The sequence below is a fragment of the Radiomyces spectabilis genome, assembly GCF_025331425.1.
Source record: "Radiomyces spectabilis strain NRRL 2753 chromosome Unknown BYT42scaffold_4, whole genome shotgun sequence".
Classification (NCBI taxonomy): domain Eukaryota; kingdom Fungi; phylum Mucoromycota; class Mucoromycetes; order Mucorales; family Radiomycetaceae; genus Radiomyces; species Radiomyces spectabilis.
In genome coordinates, this window is record NW_026251929.1 from 2,135,612 (window position 1) to 2,162,172 (window position 26,561).

The window sequence follows — 26,561 nt, forward strand, 5'->3', positions numbered from 1 at the left end:
AGAGCAACATAAAAAAGGCGAGTTTTTGTTTTTATTGCTGAAGATATTCTTTGAGCTTGCCTGTATCGATAAGCGTCTCTACTAACCGCTCACTAGAGAAAAAGAAAAAAGGACATTCATAAGCACCCTATAAATGACTGCTACAGACATTCCACTTACTGCGGCAAATAAGTACGATTGGGATAGAATACATAATCCAGCGGAATATGCTCTAGATTGGTAACATTCGCCATATAGATGTCGGCAAACTAATCCAAATTTGTGATTGTTAGCATCAAGCTGATGCAAAAGAACTTGTTATCCTGAGCTCTGTTACCTTTCGGATTTTGTTGGCGAAAAACGAAGGATTCTGATAAGTTCTAAAAACACTGCCAAAGGATCGGTTGAACACAGTTTTCAATTCCAGTCGTACGCGTCGTCGTTCATCACGCCACTGTTCAATTAGCTCGTCCAGTTGCGAAAAACGTTGTACTTCACGCGCTCCTTGTGCTTCATTCAGCAAACGTTCCAGGCGCAATAACCATGACAATGTATGACGGTAAGTAGAGGTATTTCGGGTCTCGATTTCTTGAGCCAATTCGTGGATGATGGCACCGGTATGCCATCCTTGTTGTATGGTAGGATCAATCAAATCCGAGAAAATGTGATCACCGAAATAAAGCACCTTTTGACTTTTTGGAACCACGGATTTTAGATAAATGAGAAGCACCCATGGTTATAAACTCACTTACCCTGACCTAACAACAAGGTTTTCAAACAGTGTTAATCCTTTTGATACGAGATTTACGTTTCCAAAAAAAGTCCCATACCATCCTGTCAACAGCGAAAAGTCCGTCATATTACCGCCTTGGTACACTTCGCCCGGCTCAAATTTGTCTACAGTACTCCAGGTGGGTTCTCGTGTACGGCGGAAAGGTCGCCGGGAACGGTAAAATTCCGGTTTTCGAGCAGAAACGATCACACAGTCGAACAAATCTCTCCAGTCCTCTCGAGACGTCATATACGTCATACCTTTTGATCTGTAAAACATGCGTAAATAATGAAACCCGCATCATAGAGCTCTTGTCTGGCCAAAAAACATACATGAATGGCAACGTGCTATTGGTCAACAGGAACGTCTTTTTACCGTTTTTGCGCAGCTTTTCCAAAAATCCGACCAAGTTGGGCGCCTTTTCCAGATAGGCATCAATGTCGTTCATGACTGCCATGTGTAAACGACCGCCAATACCGTGCGTCCCCAAAGACGATCCAGTGTGCAGTATACGAGCGGCTTGATTCAAGTCGTCAGAAAGATATCGTGGATGAAAGCTGTATAGGACACATTTTCTCTTTAGCACACGACCTTGCTTGCCTATGTATTTATTACAGTTACATCTTACCTCATCTGTTGCTCTCTGAAATACTGAAGGATATCACTCAATAGGCAGGTCTGTATTAAAAGGTGAATATCTCTGAGTTTGACCGACATCCTGCTTAATCAATAAGATCAGGCAACTTACTTGAGGAATGGAAAATAAGTCATTGAGCTGAAACATGTTGTTGTTCAAATAATCAGGTGAAATATGTAAGCCGTTATGAAGTTCAAACACTTCCTCCATTTTGCTAATCGGCTCCCGACCCACTGAACGAATACAAGTTAATACGCTATTGACCGTGTTGTCGAAGCTTGAATGTCGTTACCATGAACAGTATTCAGTTGCACGTTGGCCATATTATCAATCTTCATTAGCCATCCTTTGTTGTAGTCTGAAGATCGATCATGGCATAAGATATGTGAGACGTTCCAATATTCGTAGTTATGATGTATTACCATAATGAAGTCCTCGAATAGCAAATGAAGGATCGAACTGGAACTCTTTGAGATCCGCGTTAGTTGGATGGGTTATATTTTGTGTTATTGCATATCTGATTTAATCCCTTACCCTTGATTTCTTTCGGGTAACGGAGCATATCCACCATGATATCTTTCAGAATATCATAGATGGTATGGGATAGTTTATCGGTGTAGTTTGCTAAAGTATACTACAATGAATGGCTGGTCAGTTATCTGTTAAAAGTTTCGTATATTTGTATACTTACATCATAATCGAAACCGTATACTTCAACGTTGCTGAGGTGCAGTTCATTATTGATAAAACTGAAAAAGCAGACGGCTATTAGTATCATACCCTGGTTGTTACCGAGATGCATAAACCATACACTTCATCGGGCGATGTAATGCCTAGGCCAAAAATGGCGTCGGGTTCTTTGAGCTCGTGATGCAAGCTCAGTTTAGGAAATTCCGGCTTGCGATCGTCCATTGAGAGAATAGAAGCTTGATCGCGTTGGGCTCTCGTCATGTGCTGTGCTTTCTTTTCGTCATATTTGGTGCATAAATATTTAAACAATCGTTCGTCATCCGGATGCATGCCCGAATGAAACTGCGCCTTGCGCATGGCTCCGGCATTGCGACGTAACAAAAATGAACGAAAAGTATTGAGGTGTAGCATGTGTCTAAATAACAAGAAGAAAAACAATGGCGCGTTTTGGCTTTTCTCGTATTATGCATCCAGAATTTCGTCATATTTCCCCGCTGATGAATTTCGGAATTGGAATGAGCCGCTCATGCAAACTTTCTCCGTGAAATATACATTCGCTTTTGTCATTTGAAATTATAGGGTTCCCAATATAACCCTTTTTCACACAAATATAGCAACTGTCCAAAGTCGAGCACAATACAAACGGATGCATATGTTTTACCTCTACATATGATGAAGTATGTCTTTGTTTTTTGTAGTATATCGTATTGTTATGGGACAGATGGGCATGATCACAAGGGATCATGTGAGAATTTGCAGAGCTGGCTTCTACATCTGACAACAGTCTACCTCAATAAGGGCAAATTATCCGAAATCCGTTAACTTATTGACGCTTACTACACCTGTAAACTAGTCCCATATTCATCCAGCCATACAAGGTAAAGCGTCTCAATCTATTGTTTAGCAAAGTACAATATATAAAACTATTATAAATAAAAGAGATATCATGGAGATATAGAAACAACGGTAAAAATAAAAACTAGGGGAAAGCAAAATATACCAAAGGATGCTGATTATTTGCAGCAATGATAATGTCGCCATCCGTTGGGAAGTTCGCCATCATTGCACATTTCAACTTTTTGCACCCAAGGACATTCAACGATTTGATCGATTGTCCAACGTGTTTCCGGATTGGGGTCGAGCATATGAGATAAACATTCACGTTCTTCTTCGGCCATCATGGTGCCGTCAGGTTGGCGCCATAAATCGCATTGCATAGGATCCTCTTTTCGTTGTTGGATATATTTTCTAAAAGCCGGGTCGCCACCATCGGCTGCCTGAGCTGCCACAGCAGCCGGGGATCCGGTAGACGCTCCTTCAGGAGGCGCTTTGCATGGATGTTCGGTATAAAACGCATTGCTAAACGGCAACGTTTGGAAACGAATACAGAAGTAGGTGATGGCTGCACTCCACACATCTAAAGCTCGACCGTCATAGGCCGTTTCGGCATCTTTGAGAGTCCACATTTCAGGGCTCCAGAAAGGTTCGGATCCGCACCATTTGTAGCAAGAATGAGGTTCTCTTTCGAAACAGGTTTGCACTACATCCGCTACACCAAAATCGGCAATTTTCAAAGTGCCACCGGCAGTCAAGCACAGATTCTCTGGTTTAATGTCACGGTGGGCGATCCCAAGATGATGCAAGTGTTGCAATCCAAGCAGCAGTTGCTTGAAAAGACATGCTTGCTCCATGAGTGATAAATTAGGCCGCTCCGTCAGTAAACTAAATAGATCTCCGCCGTCACACTAATGATATATAAAAGTTAATACCGAGAAAAAATGCAACGCAAACAGAGAAAAAAAGAAAATTCATCAAATTTGGATAATTTACATACATATTCCATGACAGAACACCAACGATCATGTTCGTCAAGCACCAGATCTTTGGTTGCCACGATATTGGGATGACCACTCGCCGTTTTACTGATGCAGTATTCATTGTGCATACGTTTCATGTATTCTCGCTGGTCTTCGTTTTTTTCTCGTTTCATGAATTCTTTTACGGCCAAGATGGGTCCATGATCGGGCGGTTGCACAAGACGAATCACAGCCGTAGCTCCGCTTCCAATATTGTGTTTATTCGTCGCTCCAGAGTTTTTGCCAGAGGGTTTGGCCGGCTTGACATAATCGCCATATTTCTCGGCTAATCTCGGTACATCGGCAAAGGGAGAGCATGGTTCCTCCTGGTGCTGGTGATGGTGGAGGTGATGATGTTGCAGGTGCTTTCTCCAGCTGCTGTGGGCAAACAAATTTCCAAAGGATCGACTAATTTTGGCCCCAGTGGACGAGGATTCCGAGGCACTACTTTCAATGGAAGCACTGCTGTCGCCACGGGTATCTCCAGGTTGCTTGGCATGACGAGGGGATGGATGAAACAGATGTCCCAGACGTCCCGACAATTTACGACGAGGAGAGTGGGGAAGCGGTGATTTCTTTTTATGATCCTTCAGGTCCTCGTCTTCCGTTGTAGTTGGCGTTGTTGCTGACGCTGAAGTGTTGGGCGTATATTCATCATTAGGGTGATGCGGTTCGGGGACCGTAAGGTGATCCTGTTGTTTTTGAGATAACTCTGATGAAGACGTAGTTTCCGATGACGAGTCTCCGATTTGCATTTTTTTCTGAGGCGTTTCCGCCACTGGCATTTGTTCAATAGGGACAGTAGGTGGCATCTACAGGTTTTGAGGAATAAAAAGAACGAAACGTGGAAGGAAGGAAAGAAGAAACGAACAGAAAGAGACTAATACAATAAAGATTGATGGGATTAAATAATAATAAAAAAAAGCTATGGCCTTAAAACTTTTTTTTTTTCAGTAGCCCCAAGCCTGGACAAGAGATTTCACCAATAAGGCAAAGCTTGGCTTTCGATTGGTTGCGCATAACGTCACCTGCGAAGCGGTGAGTGGGGGAAAATGAACAGCCGTCATGTGTCATTGCTCGTTATCCGGTTATTCACAATAACCCCCGCACAAAAGTTCGAATCTCATCCAATATCATCCGACAGACACCGTCCTCCCCCGTTGCCATCGAACAATCATCGCAACGCTTTTGTTTGCAATCCCAATTTTGGGAATTTTCACTAGTTGCCTGTTTTGATCGGTTCTTCTATGGAAATTTTTTACTTTTTTATTTTTGCTAAGGGAGAGTGGGTCATCAATTGATTCAAAAAAAATGTTTCTTATGCCTCTGAATTAGCAGCGGCGGGTGCTGATTGTTTATCGTCAATGATGTTCATTCGTGGCAAGTTGGATTCGGCCGCGTTTTGTGCGGCTTGCTTCGCTTTAGCCTCTTCCTGCTTTCGCTTTTCAGCCTGCTTCAATTCTTCGGTTTTGATACGCGTTATCCGAGCAAACTGACAATAAACATGTTTTTGAGTTATATCGAAACAAACGAACACGTGGGGACGACATGGTGCTATAATCGTACCTCTTTGGTATGGTGAAGACATTCGAGATAGTCATCGCGCTGGGAAATACATTGTTGAGGGAAATCAGCGCTGGCGTAGCACTTGTTGAATTCTTGCCAAAAGTGAAAACAGCGTCCGCGACCTGATGAATGAACACGTCAGTTCAAGAGTGTTTCGTTGGTTCGCTTTTGACCTATCTCGAGACATTACCGCCATCCAAACCGTAACCGGAAGCCATTCTGTGAAGTGGGTCGAAAAAGAAGTCAGGAAAAAGGTTGGTTGGCTTATTATTTTTTGTTTTTACTTCTCATCCAATCTCGACGACCCCGAAATAAGAGCCAGCCATTGGAGGTGACGTCGAATGTCGGGGTTTGACAATAGAACAATTTTTTTTGGACGCGATTCCAATGGAGCGGGTTTCCGCAAAGGGATCAATGGATCGTCCGGCAAGGAAAGAACAAAACCCCCTCCTCCCCATGGAGAATGGGGATATCTTAGGAAGGAATATGCAAATTTTAATAATATCAGAAATACGCTAGGATTAAACTATTTTAAGCGTAAATATATAAAAAAAAGATTAATGTAAGCTCCCTTATCAATGAGGAATAAGGAATAGGGGAACGATAATACAATGGTACGCTGATATGCAAGCGGGTTTTCTTGAGGAGGGGGAAAGACGAAGGAACAAAAGGAGAACGGATGAGGGGGAGGGGGATCACGCAGTAAACTAAGGAATCAAGGAGTTCAATGTCAGTGAAACTTTAGTTCACGGATGATCCGCTGTTTCTTTGCTGCTATAGCACACTCACATAGTTACTGGGAACAATACCAATCGTTCCGTCGTGCTTTCGCGCTTGCCACCAATTGCCGCGCCGATCAATGATCTCGAGTACCTCATCTTTAGCAAACGATAACTCATTCGGATCCTCGGGATTCGCTTGATCTAATCCAACATAAATTAGACCGTGGTCACCCTATGATTCCTCTCCCCACCCCCACCCCTCTTTCTTTTTGGGTTGATTTTTGTGTCACTTACAGCTATGCAATGCCACCGCGTTGTTTCTGTGATCAAAGACGACAGTAGGAGCCACGCTATTCATGGATCCGGTATGGTACGGATAACCTCCTATGGGAGCCACGCCAGCCGCTGAAGACAATGCTATCGCGCTCTCTTTACCGTGTTGTTGCATTTGCATGGTGACTACAGATGGAGTACCAGAAGACGACGCTCGAAGGCCATAGATATTACGAAGTACCCATGATTCCTCGGTACTGCCCACCATGAAAACCCAGAAAAACTAATGATGTGGTTTACATATTCGTGCCTTTTTTTTTTTTTTTTTTCTTTCGGGTGTCGTGTTGTGTAGGATAGTTACCTGCATGATGATCATCATTACTGCGCCAGCCGCACAGGCAGTGGTACCTTTTTTATGCATATACAGATAAGCGTCGATGTAACTCGTCAGTAAAACGATGCTGACAGCCAGAAACACGGATAACTAGCATCATTGTTATTTTAAACACAAGAATGAGAAATATGAGCTAAAAAAAAAGGTCGCATGTAACCATTGCAATTGCTCGATTTACCAAGATGCGATAATGATGAAACACGGATTTCCAGAGCACCAAGAACAGACCAAGCAGTAAAAGAAGTTCATAGATGATGATCCACCAACTTACACCACGCAGACCAGCAATACATGAACCCACAAATGCGACAAACCAACCAATCTAATCATTTGTAAGAATTTCTTTTTTCCACATTTTTTGTCAGCCAAAACAGAGGTGCGATTGCTTACAGTGGCAATGATAACGGACGTCAACACAATAGGATTGGCAGTAACGTGTGTATGATTAAGATTCATAGTGTAATGGTATGAGAAAGGAATGTATGATTTAAAAACAATATATTAGGAAAAAAAAATAAAGGATGAAGAAACGATAAGGAACGGGATTGATCCAAGAAAAAAAAACCACACACACACACCGCACAAAAAAAAAAAAATGAGTGGTAGAGGGAAGAGTGCTGAACCAAGGATCTGAACAGCCAAGTTTATTAAAAAAAAAAAAAAAAAAAACTTGCGTTCCGAAAAACAATGTCGTGCAGAAATCCCGTAATTGTGACAATGTAGGGCCTTTCAACGAAAAAAAAAAAGGGGACATGGACCGACTCCTCTTTGTCTATCCGAATTTTGCAATAAAGTATATATAAAAAAAAAATAGAATAAAACCATCCTTTTTGGTTGATGTTGATTTTATTGAACAAAAAACATACAATGACCACAATGAATCAACAGTCAAGGCAAAGCCAGCCTCTTGTCCAAAGCCATCGATGACATGAAGTGTACACCTTAACGGTACTATTTGCCAACCACAACAGTTCAGTTAAACAATTCCTTCCATGACATTGAACCACATGCCCATCGAGCATGCTTACCTTGTGGAAACCAATGTCGCTGGCGTATTCACGGAAGCACTGACGGCAGACGTTGAGGTTGTACTTGCGGATCAAACCAGCACGGTGAGCGCAGACACGGCTATCAGAGAAGAAGCACAGGTAAGACTGACAACGTCCACATACAAAGATATCCATTGACATGTCTGCGTTTTTTGGTTTCCATGGCTTCCTTCCCCCCCAATCTGCTCCATCGAACATTCCCTCAAACGAATTTCCCATTCGAAGCCCAAGGTTTCCCATCAGAATAACTGGTTCTATTCAAACATACCACTGACGAGAGCCCTTGCCGTAGGTCTTAGGGCGGGAGTTCCAGACGTTAGCGTGGGCCATGATTAAATTCTCGACACGAACGAAAAAGAGAAGAGGAGGAGAAAATTTTTACCCTACTGGCTGAGGGATCAAAATACATACTTCTGGTCTCCGCCCATTGACAAAAAAAATTTTGCTGCTGATGTCACCATTTTGTGACGCTTTTTTTTCGTTTCTCCGCCACTCTGTTCCAAAGAAGTCCATCCAAGATGGGTTCGAAGAGTTCAAGAGGCATTTTATGCAAGCGATCAAGCAATCATCTTAACATTCATTGATTTTAAAATGCAATTTATGGAATTGAATTATGTCTGTAAAAATGATAGCGCACTGTGATTTTTTTTTCAATGACTTGACGCGCAGTTTCTCAGGCACAATTCGTATCGCTGCACTCGTTTTAACAAAAAGGGTATGCTATCGGTAGAAAGATTATCTCTAAGATACAGGAGAGCTGGTGTACTTGAGTGGGAAAAAGCGGATTCACTTAGGAAAAGGTATGGACTTCTTGGAAGGGCACATTGTGACGGTGCTTCTACGCGTCACTAAATCTCAGAGAGAAAATTATTGCAACGACTTTTTTCACGCGACAACGCGTTTTTTCAGTTTCCTCTTTTTACTTATTGTTTTAACGTCCGCCATGTCAGATCATAGCGAACAAGACATTGTCATTGACGAAGTTGCCACACCCGTTGCTGTTGAAAAAGCTGCTGACGAGTCGAAAGAGACCGCTGCTGATGTGAAAGATGCATCTGAAGGAAATTCAGGAAAAGAACTTGCAGCCAATGGATGCAAAGCGACCATGGCTGACGACGATATCGACGGTGTGGACACGGACGATTTGTTGGACGAAGCTGATGAATATACGCAGCCCATAAAAGCCAGTCCGAAGCGCAAAGGAAAAGCGACAGCACGTTCTCGTGCAGGATCCACCCGATCGCGCGTCAAAAAAACGAAAAGCACCGACGACATGGACGTGGATACTGGTGATAACAGCGGAACAGAAACTTCCAAACGCAAAACTCGCCGCAAGCCGGCTGCTAAGAAAGCAGCACCCAGCAAACCAGACACAAAGTTGGTCCAGACGAAATTGGATAAAGGAAAAAAGGTCATAAAAGTAGAAGATGGTGACTGAAGGTTCATTTTGAATACTGACGCGTTCCAATACAGGTCAAAAAGATCGAATTCGACCCTGCCTATGTTAAACAACTCGCTGCGGATTATCCGGACAGCTATTGGACACATCATGCTGATACAGAGTACCATATGATTGACGCCATCAACGAAGATAATCACGTGGAAGCGGTTGCTTGCAACATAAGCGATCAAGGTACATTTTTTTTTTTATAAGAGATATGACAAAAGTATATGAACCAGCGGCAGAATGATGTTAACATCCGTGAATTTTTCTTTGAAGCTCCCATCACCAGTATGGCGTTATCCACGGATGGTACGCTGCTTGCGACATTTTCAAATATTGGTGCTTGCAAAATCTGGGACATTGAGAACGACTTTAAGCTTGTTCGCAAACTTCGTGACAGTGAAGAAGCAAACATTGACGAGTTCTACTGCGGCAAATTCGTATCCGAGACGCAAGAGTTGATGGTGGTTGGCGGTAAATTGAAGGACCGACATCGATGGTCAGCCGAAGATGAGGACAATCATATCTTGCCTTGTCCTATCAAGGTAGGAGCGCAAGTACCGTAACGACGTGTACGCGGGATAATGGAACTCACCCATTTTTTGTCAGATATTCAATTTAGAGACCTGCACAGTGATTGCTAAATTGGAAGGCCACACGGAAGAAATTCTATGCATCAAGACTGTGAAATTTAAAGGCGAAAACTACTACATCTCCACTAGTCAGGATGGCTATATCCGAAAGTGGCACATGGCTTCGGATTGGACGTAAGTCAACATCTGTTTTGAATCAAAAAATGGGACGATGGTGGTAGGTCTGGAACGGGATACTGATAAAGTTGATATCTAGAACTCTGTTGGATTCAAGTAATATGGAGGACGGCGTTACCTGCATGGCATTTACCGTGTCCTTTGTACCAAACACGGGCAACAAATACTTCTTGGCGGCATGTGATGAGCATTTGCGACTGTATGACTTTGAAGACAATATGGTAAGATGCCCCCAAACGATAGAGTGTTGGCAGCCGTGTCCTAAGGGAATTATTGTTTTAGCTTTTACAAACTTTCGAAGACATGTATTCATCTTATTGTGATTGCGGCAAATTTATTCGCTGGCTCGATGAGGATGCATATATGCAGCAACAAAATGAAACAGTCAAGAAAGAAGAAGACAACGAGACACAAGTAGACAAAATGGATCAGGACTCAAAGCAAGATTACGCGTGGTTCATCAGTAGAGGCGCTGAAATGTGCGATGTCAGTGACGGTGTTTGTGAGTATTATCAAGCATGCTTGGGGGGAGGAGGAAAACAGGATTTTGAAGATACACAGCGACTGATTCCAACTGTTGTTTTGTCATTTTCATTGGAAAAGCTTCCAAACCAAATACTTGCACATTACACAAACTGATATACCCCAAGGAGACTGGCGGAAAATTTGAACTGGAAGAAACCAAGAGATTCAGTCATGAAGAGTAAGTTGTAAAGCAAAATGGCGTTGGGGAAACGAAAATCTCATGCGTTTATGTCATCTGTTAGCTATCACGCCAATTCTTGGCTTGTCAAGATCACATCCAACGGTCGATATATCTTGGCCCCCACTATTTACGGACAGATATTTGTATTCAATATCCTGACCGGGCATTTGACAGCGATTCTCAAAGATCATGAAGGTGAGCAAAAATTGTTACTCAAGTTTCGGTTGATCGTACTAACTTAAGTTCACAGATATCGAAGTACGCGATGTCGTCTTCCACCCTTACCGTCCGTTAATCTTTTCATGTGGTGATGGTAACTATGAGAGTTCTTATTTTAGTTGCATTCCATGAACTAAACTCATGCTTTTTTGTATAGATGGTTTTGTGAAAGTGTATACCTACAAGAACACCGAGGACGATCATATTGAAAAAGATTTAGATGTCGGAATGACCGACCAATGAACAGGGAGAAATGCCCCAAAGTTACGCCCCAACCTGTCTCTAAACAATTAATGCATGCACTTTTTTCCGGAAAGCATTTCTTTTTTTTTCCACAATTTTTGCACCAATAACCACATGATTGAATATTCAGTTAATGTTTGAAAATGGGAAGGACGCTGCTGTGGGACGAGTAAGACCAATGTGAATCGATGGGGTTAAATTTGTCCATGAGGAACGCTTTTTTCTTGAAAACATTGTGGTGCAATTAAATTGGAGTTCCGAGAAGGCAACGACATTACAAAAATGAAAAGAAAATGCGCTTCAAAAACACTGGACCACAGAATTATCTCATTCAAATGTTTGGAATTGTATACTGTATACTGTATACTGTAACAAGCTGAGCAGCCAGGGAAAAAAAATTAAATCATGGTTTTTACTAGGCAAGAATGAATCTATCGATATAAACAGAACATTGTGAGGATTGTTATGTCCGTAGCGGGAGCGGGTGGATAAGAGGGCAAATGAATGGTAATGAAGAAAAAAAAAGGTCACATTCGACGATGAACAAAAGAGTATAGAAAAAAAAGCCGTAAGATACATATGATACATAGCACCAATGAAGGCACGGAAATAAGGAGTTATTTTCCGTTTGTTCTGGATGTCGGAAATTGCTGATTTTGGTACATTGAATAGCTTTCAGTAGCTGATCATGCGTGGTATAAATCAAAGAAGGAGAAGGAGATAAAAAAAAAAAAGGTGGAATCAACCATAAACAGGCGAATATGGGAGTTAATCATCTAGAGGTTTTTGAGCCAGGAATGCATAAAGGCCCATAAAGCCTTTGGATTGGGCTAAACCTAGGCATGCCTCGTGAAGATACTCTTCGTATTCTTTTTGGGTGATGGATAAGAACGGTCGGAAGAAAGGCGCGATGGCAAGAAGAGTAGATTTATAGAGATTACCATAGGCTTCACCGAGAGGACCACCCCATCCGATAGAAATCTCACGGTATTCACTCTGCAAAATCGGCATGCCGGCATCACCCAGCATCATTCCTATTTTCGCACCTGCAGCCAAATCCAATCCTTGGGATAAACAGAATTGCTCAACTACAGCGCTCGCGTTAACCATGATACTGTCCATTTTGCAGTGCACAAAAAGTTGATCACTTACATTTCGCTCCCCAGTTTCGTGCTCCGCTGTCCTCCGTAGTAATCTGATAAATCAAAAAAGAATTAAAACCATTTTATCTCCTACGGAAATTCAAAAAAAAAATAAAAAAAAAATAGAGTAGCTTACTCTCATGTCAAGTTCCACACACTGGAAACATCCGCCATCCTTCAATACTCGGCGGATCTCCGACATAATGAATGGCCATTCGTCAGTTTTAAATGCAAGCCCGACAAATCTGATCAATTTGTCAACCAAAGTTTGGGTGAGTTCCTTTTCGTGTATGTTGCATGTAACCCGAGGAATAATCGGATTGTCAAGTTGGACTGATGGGTTACCTGATTTGCACAAAGTCTAATCTTGCCCAATTGAATTCGTCAAGTTAATGAGCACGCTGTTCTTTCTTAGTGCAGTAGTCTGCAATTGAATGCTTATTTTTCCCCCAAGCTTACCAAAAGAAGTATCGGCATAAGGTAATCCACGCAAGATATTGGCTTCGGTGAAATTGAGATTGACGGGTCGAATGACTTGCGGCCACACATTACACATGTCAACACCGCTAAACTGGCAAGTAGGGTATTCCAAACTAGTTTCGCAAAGCCAAGTCGCAGGGCCACAACAAACGTCCAGTACACTTAATCCGCCCTGGAAGTGAAGACATTTGAGAGCTTCCGACATGACATTGCTAAAATTTTCCAAATGATGGTTGTTTAGCGTTTTAATTGCATCAATGTCGGTTGGATACGGCTTTTTTTTTTTTTCATCGCCATTGCTTTTTTTTTTTTTTTTTTTTTTTTTTTTTTTTTTGCATATTACCATCCCAACAATTCCTTGGTAACAAAATGCTCTTCATGCATTCGGTCGATCTCGATATCGTCCCGCGGAAGGATGTAACTGCTGCCATCGACGGCATGATAAGTACGTCCATCGATGATGCGAACGTTTTTTACTGCCACTGGATGTTTTTCATGCGTTTCACGTGCTGTTTTCGGCTTGATACGTTGGCAATCAATTTGATGGCGGGATAAATTACCTCCCATAGTCGAATGATAGGCTATAAACGATATTTAGAAAAAAGGTTAAATAAAATGTAGCCAAAGGAAGAAGGAAGGGGTGGATGAAGAAAGAGAATAGGAAAACGGACGAAAAAGAAAAAGAGAGATGATAAAGGAGAAAAAGCCAAAATAAAAAACGGAGTTCCTTTTTTTTTTTTCGTGGAACTCACTGCCGCCTGAGATGCACAACCAGACAATGAAGGTACTTTTCTTTTTTTTTCTTATCCCGGCGAGTCCGAGAACTGGGTTTTCATATATCTTTTTTCTCAGTGTCTCTTTTCACTTTCTCTCACCCTGTCCAACTCTTTTTTTTTTTTTTACTCTTTTGTAAGAGTCATTCTTTTTCACTTACTTTCTTGTATCATGCAATAAGGTAATAAACCATTCTCAAAGGCATCAGCGTCATCATTCGCTGCGTTGCCTTCTTCATTTGTTTTATTTCAACGTCGGTTAGGTGGCCCGGCATCATGTTGCTCACATATTTTAAAGTTAACTGTTGAAGCAACTGCTTTCTTCTCCATCGACGTTTTTGGGGCTTTGCTCATAAATGAATTGTCAACATCCAAAGTCTTAAATAGTCGCGGTATTAAAAATCAATGGTACTTTGTGAGTACAAAGGAAAATCCTATCATGCGGACAGCTCCAATTCAAAAATATGCTTTGTATTCACCTAACCCGTTCGATGACGTGACACAAGCTTGCCTTTTGCAGAACCATAAATGCGCGATTCACCCTCCAGGAGCTTCCCAAGAGGAAAAAAAGACCAGTGAATTGTCTTGCGTTAGGCTGCTTTGGCTGAAACCCATTTGGATGATTTATGTACTATTTACTGAAGCATGAGAAAAAATCTCCCCGCTAAATCTATCCCGTCACTGATAAACCAAACGAATGTCTCGGTTATCGTTTTCTTTTGGTGGTAAAAAAAAGTTCAACTTGTTTAGGTAATCTTTTGTGTTGCTGTTACAAGACCAAAAGGAAAAGAAAAGCTTCGCAATACCGTTAGCTCCGAATATTGCGTCTTCTACTTTTCTAAAATCAGTAATGAACAGCTGCACGAAAAACATGGTCCGTGTTGATGCTACTATAACCCTGGGCTATCTTATCCCAACCAACCCCAGTGATGGGATTTCTCGCGAAAAATAAAACAAGCTCGCAACGGGTGCACGGATTTACATCTCATTATATGTATTTGGCTGCCAATACGGTTGTCCTTTTTCCTAATGGGAAGCTTCAAGGATGAAATTTGGCAGTAAAATAAAGAGAAAATGACTCGCGAATTCAGAAAGAGAATGCATCAACATCGTGTGTGCTTCTCATTATTAACAAGCCGCACACCCGCTGTGCAATGGATGCGGGCCTGACACCGGAGGCCACCCCTTACATCGAGCGACTTTCGTCAGACAAAAAGCCTAACGCATACACGGCATAACCTGGGCGAAAACTCTTGACAGACTTTGGTATATTAATGACAACCTTATGGCAATACCATGCAACGTGAGTTGTTTCTGAGCACGCGCAAAGCAGCACTGATTGTCCCCCTCAGTTCCATCCCGCCCAGGCTATGATAGATTTAGAAGATGTGTGGGTATGTTGGGTACTTAAAAAAAATGAGTTAGTAAGCTCTTTGATTGATTCAAACTTCGTTAAGATATTTTACCTTTGTTATTTGAGTTTTCAATAGCCATTGATCGCTGACATGACTTGGATTATATGACATTGAAGAATGTTGAACTAGTATACGTTCATTACATCATAGCAAAGGAAAAGAAATGGACTTGCCTTTGAACCAAATGGTGTACCGGAAAAAAAAAGATGAACACCGACCTCTCGATTATTATAAAATGAAGAGAATGAAAGGACATATACAGTATAACTGACAAAAAAAAAAAAACAAATTGAATGATGCTACAAAGACGCCAGTCGTATCGTCAACCACCTTTCTTCAAAAAGAGCTCTACTCACATTTTTATTTGAAATACGACGATGCTCTGTTTGATCACAACTGGCTCAAACGGAATCTTGCTGCTGATTGTTTCGCCTATTATCGTGAAAGTGGGCAGCGAGGCATGGTTGGAAGATAAAAAGAAAGGTTTAACAGGTCCTGATAACTTAGTGTAGATCATGTGATTTACAAATCGCTATTTCCCAAAATTTAATTATGTAGACTAGCAGCGCGTGTTAATCTTAAAGATCACAAAGTTCTGCTCTTTCGGTCTGTAGTTTGTTGTTACTTTGAGGCTAGTGGGAATAGTAGCTGATTAAGATGTGTTTAGAATGGAATGCTCCATTTGCAATATTCAAAACTCCGCACTCGAATTTGTGTATCCAAAGGTCTCGCTTGATGGTTCTTAACTCGAAATCTTTTGTCAATAAGCTTCCATTCCGGTTGATTTTTCGTTAAGATTTAGTTGATGTATCTCCGGTATCGAGGAGCTGCTGGAACATTGCGTAGTCGCTCTGCGTGCCAGGTATAAGTGAAGTAGACAGAAAATCGGCCAGCGATTTTCCGTGACGAGAAAGGAGACGATCAATATGCAACAGAGCTCGCGCTCTACATAGAGGGATATCTGGCTCCTGTTCGCGGGATCAATATTGGTATTGATAATCGAGACAGAGCTGCTCAGCAAAGGTATCCCACAGAAGCCCAGGATCGTCAGGGTGACCCCAAATCAAAAAGGGTCACAAACAACCGACGAAGACGGGATATACTGGAAACGACTGCCGCAGCTTTTATCCGTACGCCCACATTGGCAACACCTGGTATGGTCTTTGAAGAGTTGAGAAATATGCATCTTTAGAAAAAAAATCATCAAGAGAAATGTTTACATTGTGAAGAAACTTCAATCTGCTGTGGTCCTTGGATAACCTGCTCAGTAATAAACTGCGGCTCTTGGACCACCTGCTCTGCAGTTGTATTCCTTGGGTTCAAGGGACACCGTGAGCTCGAGACTCTTTGGTGACTTGTACTTCCACAACGACAACGCATGATGCAAATTATTGATTGTTGTGGCAGGATAAAAATTGATAAAAATGATAAGAAGCCCAGTTTTTTTATGCACTATCTCACAGCAGTGACAGAACCTTGTAAAAAAGCGGAGGGGTGTAAAAAGTAAAAAGCCAATTGCAAAGCTTCACTGAAACCCAGCGGACCTTCCCTTTTACAACGGTTTACAGGGTGGATAAAACGCCCAAAAAAAGATATTCATTATTAATCAATTTAAACACACAAATAAAAACATTATGTAAATGGAGAGACGATATCAAATGCTTCGGTCGAAAAGATGCTATATTATTTACAAGTACACAAAGTTAATCTCGATGATCCCGAACCCCATTTTCTGAAGCAGGTTTAGGCCACATAAAATCTGTAGAATCGGGTATCTTCAAATCACAGACTTGACGATACAGCTGCATGAGAACCATGCCTTGGAACGCACTGAAACTGAGAAGCGAGTCTGGTATGTTCTTTCTGTCCCATAAAGAGCTGGAGAAAGACTTTGGGTTATTTTGTTCGTGTAATGTTTTAGCTGTGCGGTAAAGATCCAGATCGGGCCAGTCGACAAGGTATTTCTCCACGGCATAGCTGTACTTGACGTCCATCTGTTCTGCCCCTGTTAACTTTAACGATACATCCAAAGACGGTCCAATGTCAAAATCAAGCGCACTTTTCAATTGACTTTGTATGAACCCTAGGCCCCAGTGTATACGCTTCACACTCGGATCGCATAAAAGATATTTCAGCTTGGAATCCTTCAGCTTTTCTTGCATACGACAAGCATGATTGACGAGAATGCTGTAGGAATCACCCGTGTTGTAGACGTACAGTTGCAGTGCTTTGAGCAATAAGCTTTTCTGTTGTCCAGAACGTCCAGGGACATTGTAAAGATGATACGTGATAGCAATCGTTAAATCCTCAGTAGCTCCAGCGGCACTCTTGGACGGCAGAGACTCCATTTCTTCCACAGATTTGATAAGATGAATCTTGAGAGAAGGATCGGCGGAAAGAAATTTTTCATCCTTGAGTGTCTTTTCGTACATTGAAACTTGAGTTTCGTCGTCGTCATTGTCCGTGGGAGAGTCTGGTTCTTCGGCAGAATGAATATAATCTTCGTCGGTGTAATCATCGTATTCGTCGTATTCATTGGGATTTTCGAGTTTGGGTCCGCGATACTTTTTCTTGTATTTCGGTACTACTCGCAGAGGCATCTGCATGGTATTCGGTCGAACGTCTTCCACATTCCAGCCGTCGGCGTTCTCATTCACGACTTCAATCCCGGCAGGCGCGGGAGTAGGCTGAGGCGTTTCCACAGGCTGAGCGGGCGTTTGTGTCTTTTCTTTTTCAGTAATGACCTCCAGTGCTACGTCGTGACCTTTTTGCCACTGTGCAATGGAATCATTGACAAGTTCCTTCCACGTGTTATCATCCATTTCACCTTGAAGTGGCGCTTGCCATGCAAATGTAGCCGTATTGCTGGGTGTAGCACCATGGTTTATGGTGGCTGGACTGCGGTATGGCGATTGAGGGTTCATCATCATTTCTCTCAGTCTTGCTTTGTCTACCGCAGTTTCTTTGAATTTCACGGGCGGCGAGGAGGACACCGAAGCTGAACCTGTCTTTGGAGAACTTGGCATCGACGAGCGGGCAGAGCGCTGGGCGGAAGAGAATGGGGTCGAGGATCTTGATCTGGGGTGATGATGCGTTGATTCGTTCGTTGCCGGAATGCCCTTTTCGGATCGATCACCCCATGTTAACGATTCTTGGCTGGTGGACTCTGATCCATAGTATTCACCCCAGGAATCTTTGCCAATGTCCAGCACATGCAAATCATTCTTGTGTTTTCCCTTGCTGGGAGAAGGTTCGGCGAAATGAGGGATGGTTGAAGAAGCTTCGGGTGTGGTGTCTTCAGTTCGAATGGGACCGGCGTTGTAAGTGACCTCTTCGACCTGGCTCACTTGGTGCTTCTTTGTAGGTTGATCGAAACGCGTAGGGGTGGATGTCGAGGCTGGAGCGATATTTTCGGGCGCAGTCGATGAGAAAGTATCGGCAGCTTGTTCTTCGGCAACGGATAGTGTGGTAATGACGCGATCCTTTCCAGCTTGGGCTCGTTTTTGATTTTCCAGATCAGTCAGTGAACGTCGAATCGCTTCCTGGGTGCCCGCTTCGAATTCCAGATCCTCGTATTTAGTCATACTCGTCTTTGATAACGATGCAGCTGTCTGCTTCGTGTTTCTCCAACTCGGTCTGTTCGGTGGTGAAGCACGGGTCGGTGGAGGCGATTCGGTCGGCTTGGCATTCCCACTGTGGGGAGGAGATCGTATCATCGCACGCGATTTGTACCACCGGTCCAGTGCTTTTGGATTTGATTCGCGATAGATATTAAAGGGCCAATAGTGAGCTTCCTTTTCAGGATAATTTTGGGTACGTTCCCAAAGTGCGACCAAGCTGACAACATCAAAAACCGAGTATACAAGGGCGTTCACAGGAAGCGGATCCTGCATCCAAACGCAATCCGGACCCGAAAACTGGAAGGTGCGCCCAAGCGTCTTTGCTTTCTGAAATTCATCCAATCCTTCCCAATTCCCACAAAACTTGGTGACGGCATTCCACAAATTCATCTGTTCAAGTGCGACACTTTTCAATTTCGTTTGCAGATCCAACACCGGCGCGAGAAATTCACCTTGTAATGCGGTTTCAATGGCTTGCGCATCCGGACGGAAAGCCCAGCCGACCATGTTGAGTATATTCGCAAAAGGTTTCATCAACACCTCCCTCACGTTTTCGACACCAATCTTTTCAACGACGACGGCATATCCGCGAGTGGCCGACACGCCAATTTGCAAAAGTTTCAATTCTGGCAAACTCTTTTTCACACACTGAAATTCGCAGTCGAGACCGATGCAAGGGCTAGATTCCATCTCGGGGACAATGGCCTTTAGTCCTTCCACGGTGGTGATGGCTTTGGCGACTATTTCCTGACCGCCTTTGACTTTGATGCGCACGGTAGATGGATCGTCGATAATCCAGTTTTCGGCTTGATTCGTCAAAGGGGCCGCCACTTTTCGCGGCGAGGATTCACGAGAAGATGGTTGATCGTTCTTTGGGGATGAGTGGTGCTTCTTCAAAGAGTTCAATTGTCGGCCTTCACTGAGAAGTTGCGTTATGGATGCAACGACATTATCCACAAGGTAGTAATCGTGTTTTTCGAAAATCTTGAGGAGACCAAGAGCAGTTTCACAAGCTGAAACGGCATGATTCCATAGCTCCTGATTTGACAGGACTGCGTTCTCATGGCTTTCGGGCATGACGAGAGCGAAAGCTGCTGAAGGAACGGCCGTCGTTCTGTATCAGAAAGAGAGAATGAGGCCTTCCACATCCCAACCTCATCAAAAACAGTCGTTTCTGGGATTGGCAAGCGTAAGCGATTTCACACTCCGCGCAATCTCACTTTTCAGAAACAATGAAATAAAAAAACAATCAGATGCACAAACATTTTATTAAAAAAAATTATGCACCCATATAGCTATTCTATATTTAGGATCTCGGATTTATACCTTTATTGTGAGGATAGCATACAAGATACATGAGTATGAATCGGTCTCATGAAATTCAAAGCAGGATGCATGAAAACTGTGTATAACCTATGCCACGAAAAAAGTTCATCAAACATTGCAGATCCCTTGGTAGGCTAGCACTATGTCAATGAATAAAGATTAGTTGTTGAATAAAATACAAAACGCGGGCCATTTTAATAGGGATAGTGGATCAAATGTTAGAAACGTCTCTTGAATGGTTTTCAACACAAGCAGCTGCTTTTTTCGTAAGCAAAATACGGTACGCATACAGTAGTGGTATGGCAAATGTTGTACGCTGCACGTATGGTATAAATTACACCATCACAGCGCCATTTGACTTGGGACATGAATAAATTTCTTGTTTATGATGAACAAGTACAATCATTCGGGATTTCGGCTACCATCGCTTCACAGACAGCGGTTCACTGGATAGGGATGATATCAATGTAGCGAGAACATAATTCGCCTAACTCGAGGCATACTGGGCTAATCGCATGGTATTAGCTTTTGAAATTAACAAAATAATTACGCGTGCAACGTATAACCTCTTTTCTTGTTATTTTTCCATAAGTCAAATCTGTATTTACTTGGAGTACTCGTTTTGGTTGTTGGTGTAATTTTGGATTTACCAGCCAATGCTGAGAAGGATATGGAATGAGTTCCAGTGATTGCTCCAGTGCTAACTGAAAAGATATAGTACTGCATATATAAATAATGGACAAGTTATCAATTAACGCGTACGCCTCATCTAATAGTTGGCCTACACCTGTGATTCCTGCTCGGAGCGTTTCACGAATTGAGAGAATGGGGCAAAAATGCAGTTTTTCGAATTCCGATGCCGACAGTGTCAAAGGGCCGGTCATTGGGAAGGGATGCGCAAAAGCAGACCATTTTTTTGCAGTTCACAGATCATGCAAGACTATGTAAAACGCTCAACATGGTAGTAATTTTATATTTTATAACAATAATACTAACGAATTACAATGGTATTGTCTTTTTCTTCCACTTTCATCCTTTCCAAGTTTGGAAGGATACATGACGTCAAATACAAAACATGCTGCCCTGTCTGAGAAGTGAAATCAAAAATATTGTTTGTTCGCCTTTTTTCATGGCACCCATTTGATATAATGAAAGAGGACAAGTGCATAATGTCAGTTGAGTTGACATTGTAGCTGATAAAGATGTAAAAGTGGGTTTTCACGCGCGTGAAAAAGAGAGACGGATTATGATTCGATGGAAAAAATAGGATTTTTGGAAGAGCGTCAAGGCTTACATTATTTTCGTCGCCTTCTCGTCTTTCTCGCATTTTCGTTTTCGCGTCTTACTCTTCTTACTTTTTTTTTCTTCTTTTCTTTCCTTTTTATTCCATTCAACTGTCACCTTTTTACTGGTTGTACTCCTTTGGTGCGGCTGATTGATCTGCACAGATATACACGTTTTATTGATTTTGCGGGAATTTGGGGATTTTCAGCTTATCTTGCTCATACCTCTTTTTTTTTTTTTTTTTACCCTCTTTGCTGTCCTCACTTTTTTTTTCATATTTTCTGTAATCCTTCTTCTTCTTCTTCTTCTTCTTCCGTTCTTCTCTTCTTTTTCGACTTATTTCGTGTAAGAGAACGAAAAAGAAAAAAAAAAAAAACTTTATTCGCATCACTGACATTTGCAATTCCCGCATTACGAAACACAGACCATTGCGTATCCCAAACGACGGCAAATTTGCCCCACCTTCGTCACGACATGCATAAACCAAGTCGTATACGAAGTTCCTCATCCGCAGCAGCATCTCCGCGTTCGGCATCAGGAGCAGCACCGAGAAGGACTTCGGTCGCATTCACCCCGAATGACCGACTGGATACTATTTTTCAGGCTATCCGACAACAGGTAAAACAAAAAGGCACCGAAAAACTGGAGAAAAAAGAAAAAAGGACAAATCAAAGGGGAGGGGGAAATATGACATAAGGTGGAATATGCGACGATGAATTAGGCATTATGCAGATAAACGCGGAGTCCATGTAACTTGTAATAATGACTGTCCTTTTTCTTTCAGATCGATCGTTGGGGTGAACACGCTAAATGGAAGATAGATCTCGTCCTCATGGAACCAGGGACTAGTCGACCCAACTCACCTCAAATACCACATGGCGGTCATCTGGACGTGATGGCACCCAGCAGCACCGTCGGAGATACGAATTTCAGAACCACGTTGCATTCGCAACCCGCACGACCTCATCCTTCCGCAACTTCTCAACAGTATAACAGTAATCCGTCTCCGCTCCTGACACGCCGTTTTTCACCCGTTTTACCACGCCAATTACCTGATAATTCACTCTCCATCAACGCTAATGTGCAATATCCAGTAAATATGGTCCTTTTCTTTTCTGTTGCTATTCAAACCGGGGATCGAAAACATTGAAATTTACATTTTGATATTCCTGCATAGTGGGACTACATTCCACTCTCTCACACTGAGAAATGGTTTGCAACAGACGATGAAAATATTCAGCAACAGGTACCAAAAGAGCTTCACAGGCTTACTTACTGATCTGACTCTTTTTTATTAATTTTTGTTGCACCATTCTAGCATAAAGACGCCAACGAACGCGAACATTACCTTGAACGAATCATACGCTCGCAATCCGAGCAACTTGGCCAGTCTCAAACAGATACCGTGGATGCCTCGAGCGCTATTGAAACGATGCAATCCATTTTTTTAATGAACGTAAGCTTGGCAAATGCAAACGGCTCAAGTGACTGCCACTTTGTGCTAATTCTACCATCAGGAAAGTGAACAAAAACAACGTTACAATATCGAATTGAAAATGTTGGAAAAAGAGATTGAAATCTTATCACGCAAAGTTCATCGCATGAACTCGGCTTTGGAAACCATAGAAAAGATGGAGTTATCCTCCAAAGTAAGTGCAAAATTAGGTAGCGTTACGAGCTTATGCTAACGCAGAATACGGATAATTGGTTGTAGGATACAAATCTGGACAAGGAAACATTGACAGAAGAGTGCAGATTATTATTGCGCAAACTCCATTTAGCTGAACTTCGATTAGCTGCACGCGACGCGGAACTAAATTATTTACATGACAAATTAAGGTCTTATACCATGCCACCGTATGAATCGGCCCCTGTGTTCCGACGGTCACCCAAGCCGAACTATCCTCCTTCCATTCATTCCAGTTATTTGCTTCAGCAGCAGTATTCACCAAAATTGCGAACAGCTATCCGACCACAAGCACCTTCTGGCGGGAGCCTGTCAGGGTTAGAGAGTTTGGGTATCCTTGCCGATCAGATGCTCAGCGACCCCGACTTTGAAACAAACAATAGACGAAAAAGACCCTCCGAGCCGGATACCGCCAATCTAGAGGAGATACCACGAAATGCATCGCACGAAGAACAAACAAACACAGGCGCTCCAGCAACATTCGCAGTTTCTCATCCTACCGAATCCAGTTCCCGTGATCTGTATGGATCCACGGCAAGAGAAAATGGGCTGGACAGCAAACGTTCAAAACGATCCATTGATTCTGCCAACGCACTTTTAACCATGCCCTCTGTACCATTTGCATCTTCGCATGAGAAACATGGTATGTTCAAATTTTCTTTGGATTGAAGCATAAGGATGTACTAAAATAGTGGTTGCAGATGTGAAACAAGAAGACGGATCCTTCAATCAATCATCGGCCAAATATCAGCACCCATCGCAATACAACCATTGGACAGTAGAGCAAGATACGCAGTTACGGAACGCGGTAGCCAAGTACGGGTTTCAGTGGGATCTGATATCACGACAAGTTTTACATCATACCAGCGAGCAATGCCGTCAGCGTTGGACACACAGCTTCGATCCCAACGTACAAACACCATCACTTGCCGTGAGGAACGTCGATGCCCGGCATTCTCCTTCTATAGCGGCTTTATTGGACTCCAATGAAGATATGATTATGCGCCGTGATATGTCGTCCCAGCCTACAACCAACCATGCTCATTCCTCCAGTTATTCACCCCATTCATATTTTCCTGAAGCCGCATCGCATTCATCCGACAGTAAATATTCTTCCTTTCAAGGTTTCACTCCACATCGATACCCTTCGCATTCATCGTCTCAATATGACCCACAGCCATCCCCTTCATTACCATCCATTCCTACCAAAAGTAGACGACCGCAATGATATTTTCCGACCTAGTTGGGCGTCTTCCTTGCACTTACTTTCTGCAGGGCTTATTATTTCTTCTTTGTATATAGCACTATGTGTTTTCGATATTTGCCATTCGTTCCTTTCCTGTTTACAGTGAATGTTTTCTATTGTATTTTGCCTTTCATATAGTCTATTTTGGCTTTTTAGTTCATACCGACACGCCTAATGTTGATGGTTGCTCCTGGAAGAAACTGTCTTGTGACGTTCAATTAAGCTCCGCTTTTGCACGACGCGTTTGTTTTTTAGTAAACTCTTGTTTTTTTTCTTATTTTCGCTGTTTCTCTTACCAGTGACAAGTGATTGAGCATCATGAGTGGCATGAAAAGAAAATATAAAACCAAGTTTCCCGTGGTATGTTGATCCGATCCCGCATCTACCTGATCTTTTTGAATTTTCTTGCATTGCGACATGGCGGCTGGACGATTCTTTATTGTTAACTCATCGCTATTGATATTGAAATAATAGGCTCGCATCAAAAAAATCATGCAGCTGGATGAAGATGTCGGCAAAGTAGCGCAAGCGACTCCCATTTTGATCTGTAGGTAGCTAGACATTGTAATCTATTGATATTCCATCCCATTAACGAATGGGTTTTTGGTTTTTTAGCAAAAGCATTAGAAATGTTTATGCAATCACTCATTGATCAGGCATGCCAAGAAACTCGTCTACGCAATGCTAAACGATTATCGGTGGCTCACTTGTAAGAGAATGGATATGAGTGTCAAATAGAAGGAGAAGTTCTCATTTTAGAGTGTCTGTATGTTAGAAAGAGAACCATCGAAACGACGGAGCAATTCGACTTTTTGAAAGATATTGTTGCTAATGTTCCCGATCCGGGAGATGCTTCTATGCATTCAGTGGCTCCCATGGAGGATGTGAAAGAAGAGAACGGTAAAAAACCTGCGGCACGAAGCAGTCGTCGAAAACCCGCCGGAAAGGTCAAGGAAGAAATGTAAAACTTTTCCAACTAGGCATTCCGCAGCTTTGGTTATTTTTTCTTTTCCCTTTTACCGTTTTTGCTATTCTTTTTTATCATTATTGTAGATACTCTTTTTTTTTATCCCGCATTGTCTTTATTTTTCTCTCTTACTTTTCTCTACTGTTTTCTACTAGCTAGACGCATAAAGACACCTTGCCTCTGTTTTTTATTTTTCAAGATATTCACATTTGAGAAAGCATGTATTACCTGCAAGCACGTTTTTGTATGTTTTTGGAAATCAGCCAATTCCGACAGGAAATCTGCAAAAAGGGTGCTGGCGGTGAAAAATGTATGATAATTTGGAAAAAACTCGAAAGTGCCTCTTTTTTTTTCTTGTTGAGCACGGTTCTTCAGCGTAGCAACTACCACCATTCTGGATCCTTCACTTACGTTTTTGTTATTGTGGAAGTCGGGGTGGCCAATGCTTCGATCTTTCTTTAATTTCCGCAAGGTGTTGAAGAAGGAATCCCAGACCACCATCAAACTCACCTGGAAAACGCACCATTTCTGGCTCAGTTTTAGCGAATTCGCCCATGGTTTAGATGAAGCGCTTGTCAAAGATCTCAAAGAAAAATGCAAAGAGAAAACCAAAGTTCCTATTGCTACCATGAAACTATCTGTATCAGGAGGTAAACGCCTTGACCTTTTTTTTTTCTGCTTGTTATTCGCTCGTTCCTGGTTATTCATCTACCAACTTATATTGTCAGCCAAAATCAAGGATGACACAGCGACATTGGCCAGTTGCGGCATTCATCCGGGATGCGAAGTTATTCTTGAAGGTGACACTGTCAACGTAAGCTTTTTCTGCAAAGTATACCGAAGTGAAAAAATCCCTTGTGAACTCACCCGTAATCGAACTTTAGGAGGCCGACCTTCAACAAGTGGCTTCGGGTAGCGATGAGGAAATTGCGTTGTTAAGCCGTGTAAACGATATCAGCGATCAGTTGAATGGTCTTGTAAAAGATATTGAAGAGTTTGAGGCCGCTGTAGCACAGCCCAAAGTGCCGGTGGATAAGAAATATCTGGAGGATACAGGAATCCGACTGTCCGAACTGTTGATGCAAGCGTTAATGAAACTGGATGCCGTAGAATGTCCCCCTGAATTTACTACCGCCCGAGCACGGCGACGAGAAAACGTTAAACTTTCTCAATCACTTATGCAGCGAGTAGACGACGCAAAAGTCATTGCCAAAAAACTTTGTAAATAAAACGTTTCGCATATAGAACTCTCCCCACCTGAAGCTTCATCATGTTTCCTGCGCCATGCCATCCATACGTGA

At 42.4% G+C, this 26,561-nt stretch overlaps 11 protein-coding genes across 11 annotated transcripts; 4 read left to right on the forward strand and 7 right to left on the reverse strand.

Annotated features, from left to right (window-relative positions):
- Positions 1-15: 15 nt before the first annotated feature.
- BYT42DRAFT_564234 (HAD-superfamily hydrolase) lies at positions 16-2,530 on the reverse strand. The gene is made up of 13 exons (XM_051567701.1): positions 2,200-2,530; positions 2,080-2,137; positions 1,923-2,022; positions 1,811-1,855; positions 1,681-1,746; positions 1,500-1,621; positions 1,380-1,429; positions 1,084-1,308; positions 810-1,019; positions 732-737; positions 317-671; positions 160-248; positions 16-92 (listed from the first exon to the last, which is right to left on the reverse strand). Exons 1-13 carry the CDS (start codon positions 2,487-2,489, stop codon positions 32-34), a joined length of 1,677 nt encoding a protein of 558 aa, XP_051425653.1. The 5' UTR covers positions 2,490-2,530; the 3' UTR covers positions 16-31.
- Positions 2,531-3,091: 561 nt separating this feature from the next.
- On the reverse strand, positions 3,092-4,689 carry BYT42DRAFT_493779 (kinase-like domain-containing protein; the record flags this gene model as incomplete). The annotated part of the gene is made up of 2 exons (XM_051564249.1): positions 3,092-3,823; positions 3,913-4,689. 2 exons carry the CDS (start codon positions 4,687-4,689, stop codon positions 3,092-3,094), a joined length of 1,509 nt encoding a protein of 502 aa, XP_051425654.1.
- A 140-nt stretch (positions 4,690-4,829) lies between these two features.
- Positions 4,830-5,790, reverse strand: BYT42DRAFT_564238 (uncharacterized protein). The gene is made up of 3 exons (XM_051567702.1): positions 5,691-5,790; positions 5,501-5,622; positions 4,830-5,426 (listed from the first exon to the last, which is right to left on the reverse strand). The coding sequence occupies exons 1-3, from the start codon at positions 5,716-5,718 to the stop codon at positions 5,253-5,255; spliced, it is 324 nt and encodes a 107-aa protein (XP_051425655.1). The 5' UTR covers positions 5,719-5,790; the 3' UTR covers positions 4,830-5,252.
- A 431-nt stretch (positions 5,791-6,221) lies between these two features.
- BYT42DRAFT_281537 (uncharacterized protein) lies at positions 6,222-7,484 on the reverse strand. Its single transcript, XM_051562841.1, has 4 exons — positions 7,280-7,484; positions 7,068-7,211; positions 6,857-6,979; positions 6,222-6,778 (listed from the first exon to the last, which is right to left on the reverse strand). The coding sequence occupies exons 1-4, from the start codon at positions 7,343-7,345 to the stop codon at positions 6,509-6,511; spliced, it is 603 nt and encodes a 200-aa protein (XP_051425656.1). The 5' UTR covers positions 7,346-7,484; the 3' UTR covers positions 6,222-6,508.
- A 76-nt stretch (positions 7,485-7,560) lies between these two features.
- On the reverse strand, positions 7,561-8,299 carry BYT42DRAFT_564245 (40S ribosomal protein S29). The gene is made up of 3 exons (XM_051567703.1): positions 8,207-8,299; positions 7,918-8,017; positions 7,561-7,840 (listed from the first exon to the last, which is right to left on the reverse strand). The coding sequence occupies exons 1-3, from the start codon at positions 8,266-8,268 to the stop codon at positions 7,832-7,834; spliced, it is 171 nt and encodes a 56-aa protein (XP_051425657.1). The 5' UTR covers positions 8,269-8,299; the 3' UTR covers positions 7,561-7,831.
- A 499-nt stretch (positions 8,300-8,798) lies between these two features.
- Positions 8,799-11,434, forward strand: BYT42DRAFT_564248 (WD40-repeat-containing domain protein). Its single transcript, XM_051567704.1, has 10 exons — positions 8,799-9,349; positions 9,412-9,571; positions 9,659-9,927; positions 9,992-10,149; positions 10,232-10,373; positions 10,435-10,654; positions 10,756-10,855; positions 10,920-11,053; positions 11,109-11,171; positions 11,235-11,434. Exons 1-10 carry the CDS (start codon positions 9,212-9,214, stop codon positions 11,318-11,320), a joined length of 1,470 nt encoding a protein of 489 aa, XP_051425658.1. The 5' UTR covers positions 8,799-9,211; the 3' UTR covers positions 11,321-11,434.
- Positions 11,435-11,614: 180 nt separating this feature from the next.
- BYT42DRAFT_512800 (S-adenosyl-L-methionine-dependent methyltransferase) lies at positions 11,615-13,630 on the reverse strand. Its single transcript, XM_051565172.1, has 6 exons — positions 13,286-13,630; positions 12,922-13,154; positions 12,808-12,823; positions 12,599-12,707; positions 12,473-12,515; positions 11,615-12,408 (listed from the first exon to the last, which is right to left on the reverse strand). The coding sequence occupies exons 1-6, from the start codon at positions 13,507-13,509 to the stop codon at positions 12,089-12,091; spliced, it is 945 nt and encodes a 314-aa protein (XP_051425659.1). The 5' UTR covers positions 13,510-13,630; the 3' UTR covers positions 11,615-12,088.
- Positions 13,631-16,705: 3,075 nt separating this feature from the next.
- BYT42DRAFT_564256 (uncharacterized protein) lies at positions 16,706-19,918 on the reverse strand. The gene has a single exon (XM_051567705.1). The coding sequence runs from the start codon at positions 19,825-19,827 to the stop codon at positions 16,834-16,836; it is 2,994 nt and encodes a 997-aa protein (XP_051425660.1). The 5' UTR covers positions 19,828-19,918; the 3' UTR covers positions 16,706-16,833.
- A 1,916-nt stretch (positions 19,919-21,834) lies between these two features.
- Positions 21,835-24,275, forward strand: BYT42DRAFT_612632 (uncharacterized protein; the record flags this gene model as incomplete). The annotated part of the gene is made up of 7 exons (XM_051571653.1): positions 21,835-21,978; positions 22,145-22,453; positions 22,538-22,606; positions 22,679-22,816; positions 22,878-23,009; positions 23,075-23,690; positions 23,749-24,275. 7 exons carry the CDS (start codon positions 21,835-21,837, stop codon positions 24,273-24,275), a joined length of 1,935 nt encoding a protein of 644 aa, XP_051425661.1.
- A 492-nt stretch (positions 24,276-24,767) lies between these two features.
- On the forward strand, positions 24,768-25,258 carry BYT42DRAFT_493306 (histone-fold-containing protein; the record flags this gene model as incomplete). The annotated part of the gene is made up of 3 exons (XM_051564205.1): positions 24,768-24,840; positions 24,909-25,002; positions 25,069-25,258. Coding segments are annotated over 3 exons (357 nt in total), but the record flags the coding sequence as incomplete, so codon positions are not given.
- A 313-nt stretch (positions 25,259-25,571) lies between these two features.
- Positions 25,572-26,542, forward strand: BYT42DRAFT_281703 (uncharacterized protein). The gene is made up of 3 exons (XM_051562843.1): positions 25,572-25,910; positions 25,989-26,074; positions 26,145-26,542. The coding sequence occupies exons 1-3, from the start codon at positions 25,703-25,705 to the stop codon at positions 26,487-26,489; spliced, it is 639 nt and encodes a 212-aa protein (XP_051425663.1). The 5' UTR covers positions 25,572-25,702; the 3' UTR covers positions 26,490-26,542.
- The last annotated feature ends 19 nt before the right edge of the window (positions 26,543-26,561 follow it).